The following is a 12,059-nucleotide window of genomic DNA, read 5'->3' as shown; positions in this document are numbered from 1 at the left end:
TTATCGAGGACCTTCTGTGCTGCTGGCCCTGTCCCAGGTCTGCTGGCAGCATCTCAGACAGGCAAGTGGCTTGTCGAGGTCACGCAGCCGGGAAGGGCCGGAGCCTGTGGGATGGGGCCGTCGCGTGGCCAGGCTGTCCCTCCCAGGCTGCCTTGCCCCTTCTCTCTGCCTCCCTGTGACCCCACAAAGCGGGCTTTGCCTGGGGCATTAGGCCATGGTAGCCTTGGCTGAGAGTTTGGGTCTGGCCGAGCCTGGCTGCTGCGTGGGCTCCCCCACCTACAACAGACCCCGTTCCCTTCCACGCCAGGGCCCAGAGCCTGATTTATTTTTACAAACGGGGTGAACATGGTTTACAGACAGGGGCACTTAAGAGCCCTGTTCCCAGAGACCGGGTGGGTATAGGAGGAAGGTCTGTATTGGGCTTTGTGCCCTGGCCTGGGAGTCCAGAATGTTCTCTGTGGCATCCACAGCTTTCAGAAGTGCAGATCTGTCTTCCTCCCTGTGGTTAGGACGCTCAAGTGATCAGAACAAAATGGCACGACGACGTCCTTGTGTGGACCCGTCCACTGCCCCTTGCCCTGCCTGGCTCTGTCCTCATTGCAGCCCTGTGTGGGGGCATCCTCTGAGCCTGAGTAAGCGCCAAGGCCCTGGGGTCACCCAGCAGGGCCTTGTCCTGGACCTCGGGCTGTGTACTCCCCTGCTCAGCCCTGGCTTCATCCTGGACCCCGGGCCATGTACTCCCCTGCGGCCCATGGCTGTCTCCTCTGCCAGCAGGTCTTGGCCGACGAGCGTGCGGCACGGCTGAGCTGGGGCCCAGGCTGGGGCCCGGCCTGCCCAGAGCCAGAAGCGCACTCGGGGCGGGGGGGGGGCCTGTCGTCCTTCTGTCTGGTCCTGGGCTCTCTGATGGCATGTTGCTGTCGCCCCCTGGGCTTGGGGTTCAGGCTTGTGGCCAGCACAGAGGCCCGGCGTCCAGTGCTTGGCCCCTCCCAGGTGGGGACCCTGACCTAGTGCAGGAAGGACCTCCTCCCAGTGCGGAAGAAGGACTCGATCTGCTCCAACGACCGGCCCTTGGTCTCAGGCACGCAGCAGCCGGTGAACAGCAGGTTGACCAAGCAGATGGCAGCAAAGAAGAAGAAAGGCACCTGGAGGCCAAAGGCATTCTGGGGACATGGAGGGAATGCCTGGTCACACGGGGGCTCCCAGCACGCTCCTGCTTATCCCAGCAGGCCTCTCGGGGCTCCACAGCCTCCCGCAGGAACTGCAAATGCTTTAGCCATTCCCCCCAAGTCCCGTCCCCCAGGCCCTCAGGTCTGGGGCGGCCTCCCCGTGGTGCCGGGCCCCGAGGACTTCCTCCACTCGAGGGCAGCAGCCTGCCCAGGCCTGGACCTGGGGCCCGGACCTCTGGTCTCAGCCTCGGCTCAGACCCCTCCCCCCCACCTCTCTCCCTCGCTGCCCGGTGCTGCCACCACAGCCTGGCTGGGAGCGCACTCCACACGCCCCCCTGCCTTGCCCCGAGCTCGTCCGTGCCTCTCTGCTGGGGCTGTGCTCGCTCTGGGTTCCCCCGACCCTGCCCTGACCCACTGGCTCCACCAGGGTAGGCACCGGCCGAGCTGCCTGGGGAGGGGTTTGAACCAAGTGTGTGTGTGTGTGTGTGTGTGTGTGTGTGTGTGTGTGTGGCATGGGGGAAGCGGGCACCGAGCCGGATGTGGGCTGACCAGCAGAGATCCATGCTGAGAGACCCAAACTGCCATGTGGACAAGTGCGGCCTTCTGGGCTTGGTCGCCCCGGCCCGGGAGGACGTGTGTGGCACTTAGAGGCCGTGCCATTGAAGCCCTGAGCTCAGCCCCCGGCACTCACCACCACCAGCAGGAAGGACTTGGTGAGGGCGAAGGCGGTGAGCCAGCTGACCAGCACGCAGAGCCCCGAGGCCACCCCGCGGGCTTGCAGGGGCAGGATCTCAGACATTAGGAGCCAGGTGATGGGCCCCCAGCCCATGGCGTAGCCTGCCGACACAGGGGACATGGGGCCTCTTCTGCCTCCACTGAGCTGCCGAGACCCCTCCCCAACCACCCCGACAGACCAGGACAGCGGTGCCCTGCCCGTGCCCTAGCACGTCCCCCACACCTAAGCCCCAGACGGCCCCTCTCTAGCTGGCCTTCGGCCCTCCCGGCCCCCGCCCCCCCCGCCCATCCTGGTGGGGTCACTGCCACACCTACCCATGATGAAGAGCATGGTGGCCACCAGGGGCACCAGGGTAAGGTAGCTGGTGGGTGCGGCCAGGGGCTGCTCCGTGCCCCCCAAGGGCACACTCTCGAGCTCCACGGTGCTGTTGGGAGTCGGAGGCTTTGGACCGAGGTGGACATAGAGCCCCAGCGTCAGGTTGGCAGCAAACATGATGGTGGCTGTGGACAGACCGGTGGCCCTCGGAGGGGCCGGGACCGTCTGAGCCCGGTGCTTCCTCAGCACCCTGCACCCCGTGCGGCCCATTTCTCATCCAGGCCGCCGTCGTGGCCCGTCTGCGACCGGACACTTCCTGCAGAGCTCTGACCCTGCCCGCGTGTGAGCTGCTGTCACACCCACCGTGTGGCTCACGACTGGCTCGTTTGCTCACCCAAGCCCCAGCAGGTCTTTCTGGAGCAGCTCGTGGCTGCCAGGCCCTGTGCTGGGCGCTGGTGGGGGCAGGGCCAGCAGGGCAGGTCTGACCCAGCCATCCCCCCCCCCCCCCCCTCGCCCCGGGGCTCCCAGTCACGGGGGCCGGCACACGATCGGCCGCTGCGGGAGGAGTGGGCCAGTGCAGGGGCCAGGCCGGTGCTCACCTGAGACAAAGAGCAGGACCTTGCGGCCAGCCAGGTCCATGGTGAGGGCAGCAATCAGCACGGAGAAGAGCCTCACGGCCCCCACAATGGCTGCATCATCCTTCGGGGGCTGCAGGGAGGGAGCCACCGGGGGCTGAGGGACCCTGGCCTGCTGCTCCTGTCCCACCCGTCCCGCACACGGCGCTGCAGGGCGCTCAGACGCCAAGCTCCTTCGGAGCGTTGGGCCGCCCGGCACGTACCATGTGCCGGGCACTTCCTCTGCTCACCCGGCCGGGCCCCCTCAGCCGGGGCGCACGCAACTGCCGCCCCCGCCCCCGAGCCCGAGGCCAGCAGAGAGTCCGGGCATCACAGTGACTCGTGGGACTGCACTGTCACTAATCTCTAAATCTCATCTCCCTTTGAGCCCAGGACGGGCCGACGGAGGCCCCCTCTCTGCTATCTCCATTCTACAGAGGCGGAAGCTGAGGTCTGCAGGGGCGTGGCAGATGCTCTGAACCTGGGGGTCCATGGGCACCCCCCCCCCAGGGCTCTCTCTGCGTTTCTATACAGTGGGTTCCTCTGCAATCCGGTCTGGCTTCAGACACGTGAGGTTACTCGTAAACGTTCTTCCGAGAACAGGTGCAGGGCACAACAACGGCGGAGAGACCCCGGCGGGCTCCACACGGCGCATGCGCCCCCGACCCGAGGTGCGGAGCAGGTGCTCGGTAAGGGACGGCCCCCCGGGGACACGGGGAGCAGAGCTGGGGCGGTGTGGGGCCCGGGTCTCACCAGCAGGACGGCGGTGCTTTCGAAGATGGGCTGCAGGTAGACAAGGATGGGCGTGATGCCCGTCAGCTGCTGCAGGAAGCGCATCAGCAAGGCGATGACGATGGGCCGGTACACGTGGGGGCTCCGGGCCTCGGCCCACGACACGCGGGTGCTCTGCCAACGTGAAGCTGCTCCTGAGGCGGCTGCGCCCGCCCCTCCGGCAGGCCCCACCCTGCCCTGGACTCCCTTCTCCCTTCCTCCAGGAAAAGACCCTGGGCACTGAGGCCACAGACCCCCGCCCGCCCCCCTCCCCCCAACCCCAGGCTCTTGGGGGAGCGGGTGGGACAAGGCACATGTTCGCTGGTCAGGATCTCTGGGTGCCCAGGCATCGGCAGCGCGGAGCACGTGCTCTGGGTCGTGGCAACGCCTCCCCTTCCCCTCGTTCTCGGAGGTGGGATCCGCCGTCTCCCCCCCCCCCCCCCAACCGCACCCCTCCCGCCCCGGACGAGCCGCCAAGTCTCGGGCCCAGTGGGCGGCTGCACCACCCAGGGCCTCGCACCCACCCTCCCGCACCTGTCTCTGGACGTTGTCCTGGATCTGCGAGAACTCCCAGCGGATGTCGGTGTCGGCCCCGCGCAGCCAGGCCAGCGCCCGCAGCGCCTCCGAGTCCCTGCCCCGCGACAGCAGGAAGCGGGGGGAGTTGGGCATGAAGCTGAGCAACAGGGTCATGACGAGCACAGGCCCTTCCCCGGCCACAGCCAGCCAGCGCCACGGCAGCAGGAGGCCTGGAGGTGACGACGGGGTGAGCGGCCGGCGTCCAGGCTACGCGTCCAGTCCCCTCCTATCGATGCCTCTGAGCGACCTGCTCTGTCCTCAAGCGCTAGTCCCAGGGCCGTCTCCTACAGGAAGCCTACCCTGCTTGCCTCAGGCCTCCGCGGTCTAAACCAGGAGGGGCTACAGGGATGGCTTGGCCTGAAGGAGGTTCTCGGAGCGTCTCAAGGGCCACGGCGGGGTGACGGCGGGGGTAGACGGAGCAGGCAAGGCCCCGGGCTACTATCTCCGAACCCCCACCCCACCTCAACCGGATGTACCCTGCTCTCCTTTCCGTATGGGCTTCCCATGTGACCAGAGAGAGGCAGAGCGTTGCCTAGAGGTACACAGCCCAGTGCCGGCTGAGCAAGTATCTTGTCCCCCAGCTCGGGGTTTGCTCTGGGGCACATTCGCTGCCTTTCCACCCACGGCTGCTCAGCAGCGGCGCCCTGTTACCCGCCCGCCTGCACACGGGAGGTGCTCATCGCTCATCTGGACAATACTTGCCAAGGGCGTAGAGGGACAGTGACCCGAATACTGCCATGAGCTGGGGCGTGGCCCCCAGGGCCCCACGAACACCCGGGGGAGCAATCTCAGACACGTACACCTGCAAGACACATCGGGCCGCACGGCCTCTGGTGAGAGTTTGGGCTCCGGGGCCCGGCCCGAGACGGCAGAGGTGGCCCTGTGAACCTCGGGAGCTGAGAAGCGGGGGCTTCAGGTGGGGTTCTTATCCTGATCGGGACTCAGTCCGTTTCCCCGTCTAGTGCACAGAGGCACTCGGCTCTGAAAATGGGTGGCCTGAGGTTGGGAACTGGAGCAGACTCTGGTTCCACCCCCGCCCCCGGGCACCTCCGCCCCCTTCTGGGCTCGCCTGGGCCCGGACATCGCGTGGGGAGCTGTGGGAGGAGTCCGAGGGACGGCTCGGGGCAGACACTTCCCCTTCGCCCCTTGCTTCGTGCAGATTTTCTCCAATTGAGCAATGTGCCTGATTGTCAGGAAATGGGGTAGGAACTATGGGGAGTCCAGAGTGAGGTCAGCCGGGGCCAGATTTCCCTGAAATGGGTTGCCCTGGTGGAGGTAAGCTGAGGCTCCCTGGCAAACATCACCCCCACTGACCAGATGGCTCGAGGGTCAGGAGGCTTTAGCTACACGGGGGCCAACTCGGTGCCGAGGCAGTGAGGGGTGGTCCTGGCCTTACCGGGATGCAGGCAGCTGTGAGCCCCCCGGCGAAGCCTGTCATTGTCCTCCCCAGCAGCAGCATCCAGAAGCCGTGGGCGCCTGCCATGAGTGCGTAGCCAGCTGCCGAGGGTACGGCTGAGAACATGATGCTGAGCTTCCGACCCAGGAGGTCATTGAGGACCATGGCACTGAGGCCCCCAGCCGCCGCGCCCAAGGTGAAAACGGACTGCAGGAAAGGAGTGCACGGCAGACGTGTGTGGGCGCCCCGCACTCCCGTCCCACCCCCCATCAGAGCCTAGAGGCAGCTGCTTTTCCAGGCTGACCGTGGGATCCTGGGGTGCAGGACTCAGGCCCTGAATGGTAGTGAGCCTCCCGTCTCCAGGCGTGTACAAGCGGCATGTGCATAGCCATTTCTTAAGAGGTGCCACCGTAGGGAGGCCTGCTCTGCAGAGGATGTGGGGCCGTGTGTCCATGGTGGTTCTGCTCAGCTGAACGCTTAAAAGTCTGATACTAGAGTATAGCAGACGGGAGTATTCTATGACCTAAAGCCCCTGGCATTTTTAGACTTGGGGATTCTTGGATTCCCTGTGGAGTGGAGTGAGTAGGATCCGGTCAGTGACTTGGACACATTGCTTGGTCTATCTGAGCCTCAGTTTCGTTAGCTGTTTTATGGGGGGGGGGGGGGGGGGGGCAGGAGTACCCACTCTTAGGGTTGGCCCCGGGAGTTAACCAGCTCTCACGTAAAGTATCCAGAACACCCCTGGCGCATACTAAGTGCTCGGCACACAATGGGTATTATCTTAGCTACTATGTTGTCATTGTACATGTGAGGCTGCTAAGATTGTGATTCTGGAATTCTGGGACTCTTGGGGCCTCTGCTCTTCCCTTCCACTCGCCCACACTCTGTCCTGGGACCCCCCTCGCCCCAGCTGGCACCTCTTTCCATCGGCATCTGATGCCCTGTCCCCCATCATCCAGAGAGGCGTCTGCTCTGCTGTGACAGCCCGGCTGTGGGTGGCGGGGGCAGTCTGGGGAGCCCTCAACCCCCCGGGGGTGAGACCTGGAGGGGCACCTCCCCACTTGTTCCTTCCCACACCTTCTCCTTCAGCTCTCACTTCCTCCTTCTATTTCAGAGCCATCATCTGGCCTCACTCACCCACTGCCCCTCCTGCGGCCCAGCGTGGTTGGGGTGGATGGGGGAGGGGGAAGACCAGGGCCCTAGAGGGGGCCCCACGCCTGAGATTTTGGGCGTCCCTGGCTTCGTGGGTCCCTGCTCACTCTGCCCTGCCCATCTCCAGCTCAGAGCATGGCTCTTACCCCAAACCAGGATGCCTGGGTTTTGGTCAGTCTCAGGTCTGGGTCCAAGGACAGCTCCAGAGCAGGGATGACAGGGGACGTGTAGACCAGGGCGTACCCAAAGCTGAAATTGCCCAGCACGGCGGCAAAGGTAGCCAGGAACACCCTCTTGTTCTGTGGGGCCCTGGTGGGGGGGGTGGGCAGAACGATGAGGTCTTTGAGTTCCTCCTCCCCCAACTGCTGAACAATGGCTGCCCGCTCGGGCTGTGAGGGCAGCGCTTGGCGAGGGCTGGCTCCAGGGCCAGACTGCCAGCTCCCGGAGCCTGAGTGTCATCTCGTTTCGAGAATTCCCCAGGACGGTCCCCAAAGCCCATCCCCGTGGCTGAGACACGGGTGAAGGAGCACTCTTCTCTAGAAGAGGAGGCTTGGTTTCTGCCGCCAGCTTTGCCACTGAAGCTTGCCGTGTGACCTTAGGCAAGCCCCTCGCCCTCTCTGGCTTTCACTCACCCTATCTGAGGCAGTTGGGGGCTGGGCCCAGTCCGGGGGGGGGGTGGGGGGGCAGCTCCTTAAATAAAACGAGGGTGTCTGGGGGCAGGAGGGGGCCAGATGGACCCTTGGTGGACACTCATGGAAGGTCAGAGAAGGCCCAAGGCGGAAGCCAGCCCCCGCCCGCAGCCCCCGTGCCCAGCGACTCTCACCCGACTCGCGTCCTCTCCCCCGGCGACGGGGACGACTTCTCAGGGAAGGTGTCATAGTCCGGGCCCTCGGCCCCCAGCAGCGGCTCCTGCATGGCCGGCCCCTCCTGGCAGTGTCCGTGCCGCCGCCGAGTGGCCGGGTGCTGGGGGACAGCTCCGGCCGGGAGGCGCGTCGGGCCGCAGCGGCGCCGAGCATCCGGCCCGGGCCGCAGCCCCGCCCCTCGGCCGCCATTGGCTGCCAGGCGGCCCTGCGGAGCGGGCGCGGGCCAATGGGGCAGCCGCGAGCGGTGCGGATGCTCGGGTGCCGGGGCTGGGCGCGGGCGCGGTGCGGGGCCCGGCCGGGCTTTCCCGGGGCGCGGACCCGGGGACGGGGCGGGGTGCGGGGCCCGGCCGGGCTTTCCCGGGGCCGGAGCCCGGGGGCGGGGCGGGTGCCGGGGGCAGGGCTCCGTTGGGGCTTTCCGGCGGCGCGGCCCTGGGGGCGGGGCGCGGACTGGGGCGCGGAGCTCTGGCCGGGGGCGTGGGGGCGTGGCTGGGCTTCACATGGGCGTCACCCGTGCCTCGTGAGCCCCCGAGGACCCCCTGGGCTGGCCCTGAGGATGGGCACCCCGCGCCCAAGGAGGAGACTCGACAGTCTTGCGGGGCCTGGAGGCAGAGCCCCTGCGGATTCGTCCGTGTGCACATGTGGGGGGACTGCGGGCCACCCTCGGGTCCGGCTCCCGTGGCTCCTACAGGCCGGAGGAACCGAGCCCCGAGGGGCGCAGCGACTCGCCAAGGTCACAGGGAGAACCCTGGTCTCCAGCGAAGGCAGGACTCTGGCCCTGCTACCTCGCGTCCTGAGTCACCGCTGGCCCTGCTTCCTCCCCTCCAGGGACGAGGTGCATTCGGGCTGAACCGCATCCCCGACAGCCAGTGTGTGTGTGTGTGTGTGTGTGTGTGTGTGACCCAGAGAAGAGAGGGTGGTGGCTCCGGCGGCAGAGACTTGCATTTTCCCCGTTTCTGGTCTTTTTTGATTGCAGGAATAAACGGCTTGTTGAGAATCATCCAGGTAATAAAATAAAATTACAAGATAAGAAAAGCAGAAACTGAATATCCCAGGAAGCTCACCCTCCAACAACAGCACAGTCACTGGGGCCCGCTGCTCCCTGTGGGCTTTTTCCGGGAGGGGCTGGATCCCACCCCCTTCTGCTGCCCGGCCGACCCCCCGTGTTATGTTTGAACCGATCCTTTGTTGTTGAACATTTAGGTTATTTCCAAGTTCTAGCTATTATAACAGTGAGTTGTTTGAAAAAGGTGTTATATAGGGGTGCCTGGGCTGCTCAGTCAGTTAAGGGTAGGACTCGACTGCGGCTCAGGTCTCCATCTCGCATTCGGGTTGTGGCATCGAGCTGTGTCTGCTTGAGATTCTCTCCGCCTCTCTTGTGCTCGCGCACAAATGCTTGCTCTCTCTCAAAAATAAACAGATAAACGTTAAAAGAAAAAAAGGTACAATTCCCTTTTACTACGGAAATCCAACTAGTAGACCCACAGGAAAAACAGGCTCCGGAAAGCCCCATCCATCACCCTGCTGGCATTTCCGTGTCTTTCCCCACCTGCGTCTAATCTTCATATCTTCCCATTATTTTCGTTGTGTGTCTATACAACTGTGTGACCACTTTACGTATTTTAAGCCTTTTATTGCCGTAAAGGACATAGGCTTTGGATCCAGCACCCAATAAATGGTGACTCATCGCTGGTGTTGCACAAGCCTTGTAACCGTATTTTAACAATTGAGATATAACCCGAGTTTGTTCAGGAATCTTCTGTCATGGGCATTAAGGCTATTTCAAACACGTTTGCTTTTAAAATTAGTGATTCAATGACCATCTTTATCTTTAAAGGATGATTTCCTCCACCAAGGATGTTTCTCTGGTCCTCGGACCTCTTTTAACTACCATCTCCCTCACTGGGTCACTTGGGCCTTCTCTCTTGCCACCTGGGCCTGCCCTAGATGGGCTGCTTGGGGACCTGGCCTCTGGGACAGGGTGGGGCTCTCCTCCTCCCCCCCTGCCCCCCTTCCCGTGCCTGGCACGGCACAGGCACATAGGGGTGCCAAGAGGTCCCTGAGCCCCTTCCAGCCCCCTCTGGGAGTTGTCCGCTCAGAAGAAGCAGAGAGCACTTGTCTGGGGGTGGGAGCACCCATTCTGCTTCCCCTCTGTGGCCCGGACACACCCACAGCAGGGGCCGGTCCCTCATTTCCCCGCCCCCCATCTCCAACCCCTCCCCGAGGGAGGCCCCAAGGAGGGTGGGTTCTTTCGAAGAAGGTTCCCTAGTTGATCCAATCAAGCTGCCACTGGTCGCTGCCTGCACTGGGGAACGTGGCCGGTCCCGGGCGTGGGAGCCGCCTCCCGCCCTGGCCAGAAGGTAAACGTCCTGCAGAGCTGCCTGGGGTGGGGAGGGGCTGGGTGGAGACCACCTCCGACTCCTGGGCTGTCTCCATCCCTGGCCGATCCTGGGTGCTGGAGCTTAGCAAACCAGTTCATGCACAGTCTGCCCCTGTGCAGACGAGGAGCCTGAGGTCCAAGAGGACCCAGGATGCTGTGACCGCCTCTGCCAACCTCTGGGGCTTCTCGGGAGCCCTGCTCCAGGGAGGTGCTTCCTTCTCTGAACCTGGGTTTTCTCAACTGTAAAACGGATGTAATCTGGTGCCCACAGCCCCAGCCACTGTGTGGGCAGAGGGCGGCTGGCAGGCCTTGATGGGGCTTCTCCTGCAGTTTGACAAAGTTCCCCCCAGATGAGTCCTAGGCTTCTAAGTGCCCAAGAAACCAGCAGAGCTGCATTCCAGATCCCCTGGCACAAGGGCAAAGGTCTCGGGGGCTGTGGTGCCGAACCTGACTTTCCAGCCCCAGTCGTCTCAAGAGAGAAGGTAAGGGGGGGTGGGGCCGGGAGGAGATGCCAATAACCCAGGCGCTACTGTCTCATCTGGTCCCTGTCCTCCCTGGTGGCCTTTGGCATCCCGGTTTTACAGCGGAGAAAACTGAGGCTCAGGGAGTCACTGCCCAGGGTCACCTCGGGGACCTCTGGTCACCTGCTATGTCTGGAGGGCCTCCCAGAGGAGAGGGATGGGACGGCCAGGCAGAGAGTGGGACGCTTCCCAGAGGAATTCCTGTCCCTCAGGTCCCCCTTCCCACAGATGGGCCGGCCAGGGCCCCCCGGAGAGAAGGTCGCTGACACCCAGCTGTCTGGTGCCCCTGCCGCCCTCCACCATGCCCTTGGAGATGCCATCCTCGGTCCCGAGGACTCGGACCTGGTGCCCTCTGTGACCCTGGCCGCAGCCCTGGTCCTGGTGTTCCTCCTGCTCTTGGCCTGGCTGGTGTAACACAGGCCCGAGTCTGCTGCTGCTGTGGCCTCCGAGGCAGAGGGTGGGGTATCTGTTGGCCGGGCTGGGCAGGAGTCAGGAGTGGAGCTCCAGGAGCAGATCCAGGGATGGGGCTGGAGGGTGGGGGTCTGCAGAGGTGGGGAGTTGAGGGTAAGAGTGGGGGGAAAACTTGTGGCCTCTGTCTATGGCAGCCCCCGTGGGACCCCAGGAGGACCCCAAGGCCCCCCCCACTGGAGAGCGGGAACCCAGGGGAGCCCTAGTCTCTGCTTTCCAACGTCACTGCTGGAGGCTCACCCCTCCAGATGGCCGCAGATGGTGGGCTAAGAGCCTGGGGCCCCAGAAAGTGCTGCAGCAGATGGGGCTCAAATCCACCTCATCCAGGTTTGCCGCAGGGCTGGAGTCCCCATCTTTGCACGACCATCCGGGTGCTGCAAATAAAGCCAGGTGATCCCTGGGAATTTGTGGAACGAAATCAAAGGGAGTCCAGAAATGAGCGTTCCAGCCCGGGCTCTGTCCACGAAGGGTTGTGCCGGTCCATGTGGTCTTGGCCCGCCACCTGCTGGCTGAAGTGAGAATTGCACCATCTGCTGTGCGATCCCTTTGGGGGTTCCTCAGGGCAGAGGAGGTGAGGGTGTTTTATTCTTCAAACTGGAAAAAAATTTGAGATTATGGATTAAGCACAAGTCCTGTTACTTAGAGAGAGCTTCTCTTACCATTTGCTATTTATCTTCGTTCCTTTCATTTCTGTATCTATAATTTTACCCCAAAAATATCCTCAGGAAGGGGGAGGAGGGGGTGGGAGAGAATTGTGTACATCGGGGGGGCAGTGGTGATGGGTCACACTGCCCAGGGTCACTGGAGTCTTGCTGCGCCATGGTGGCCCCGTCCTGGACCTTGACAAAGGAAGGCACGCGTTACTGAGGATGGGAGGGGCGTGGGACCTTCAGGTTAGGACCGGGAGGCACCAGGACCCCTCTGTCCTCATTGAACAAATACTTATCAAGACACCATGTGCCAGACACGGGAAGGTGGACGGGGCGGGGGCGCCCAGAGAGCTCGGGGCTGGCCCTCCCCGGGGAAGGGAAGGCCTCTGGGGCGAGCCCCAACCACAGACTTCCCTCCCCCGGGGGTGACGTTTCTTTTCCCTGCTCCTCTGGC

The 12,059-nt window shown here is 63.7% G+C and overlaps 1 protein-coding gene and 1 long non-coding RNA gene across 3 annotated transcripts; one reads left to right on the top strand and one right to left on the bottom strand.

Moving 5' to 3' along the window:
- Window positions 1-303: 303 nt before the first annotated feature.
- Window positions 304-7,771, bottom strand: SLC2A6 (solute carrier family 2 member 6). Of its 2 annotated transcripts, XM_078436273.1 has the most exons (10): window positions 7,550-7,771; window positions 6,873-7,035; window positions 5,575-5,781; window positions 4,881-4,980; window positions 4,137-4,348; window positions 3,585-3,737; window positions 2,817-2,925; window positions 2,217-2,402; window positions 1,858-2,003; window positions 304-1,160 (listed from the first exon to the last, which is right to left on the bottom strand). In XM_078436273.1, exons 1-10 carry the CDS (start codon window positions 7,639-7,641, stop codon window positions 1,005-1,007), a joined length of 1,524 nt encoding a protein of 507 aa, XP_078292399.1. In that variant the 5' UTR covers window positions 7,642-7,771; the 3' UTR covers window positions 304-1,004. The 2 variants fall into 2 exon arrangements, with proteins under 2 accessions (XP_078292399.1, XP_078292400.1); XM_078436274.1 differs by lacking the exon at window positions 6,873-7,035 and having other exon boundaries at window positions 7,550-7,658.
- A 2,105-nt stretch (window positions 7,772-9,876) lies between these two features.
- On the top strand, window positions 9,877-11,999 carry LOC145713088 (uncharacterized). The gene is made up of 3 exons (XR_014136021.1): window positions 9,877-9,946; window positions 10,297-10,448; window positions 10,700-11,999. It is a non-coding gene; the product is annotated as an uncharacterized LOC145713088 (long non-coding RNA).
- Window positions 12,000-12,059: the final 60 nt, after the last annotated feature.

This window comes from Panthera onca, chromosome D4 (assembly GCF_046562875.1).
Source record: "Panthera onca isolate mPanOnc1 chromosome D4, mPanOnc1 haplotype 2, whole genome shotgun sequence".
NCBI classification, from domain to species: Eukaryota; Metazoa; Chordata; class Mammalia; order Carnivora; family Felidae; genus Panthera; species Panthera onca.
The sequence above is the reverse complement of the archived record's forward strand: the minus strand, read 5'-3'. Positions and strand labels throughout refer to the sequence as shown.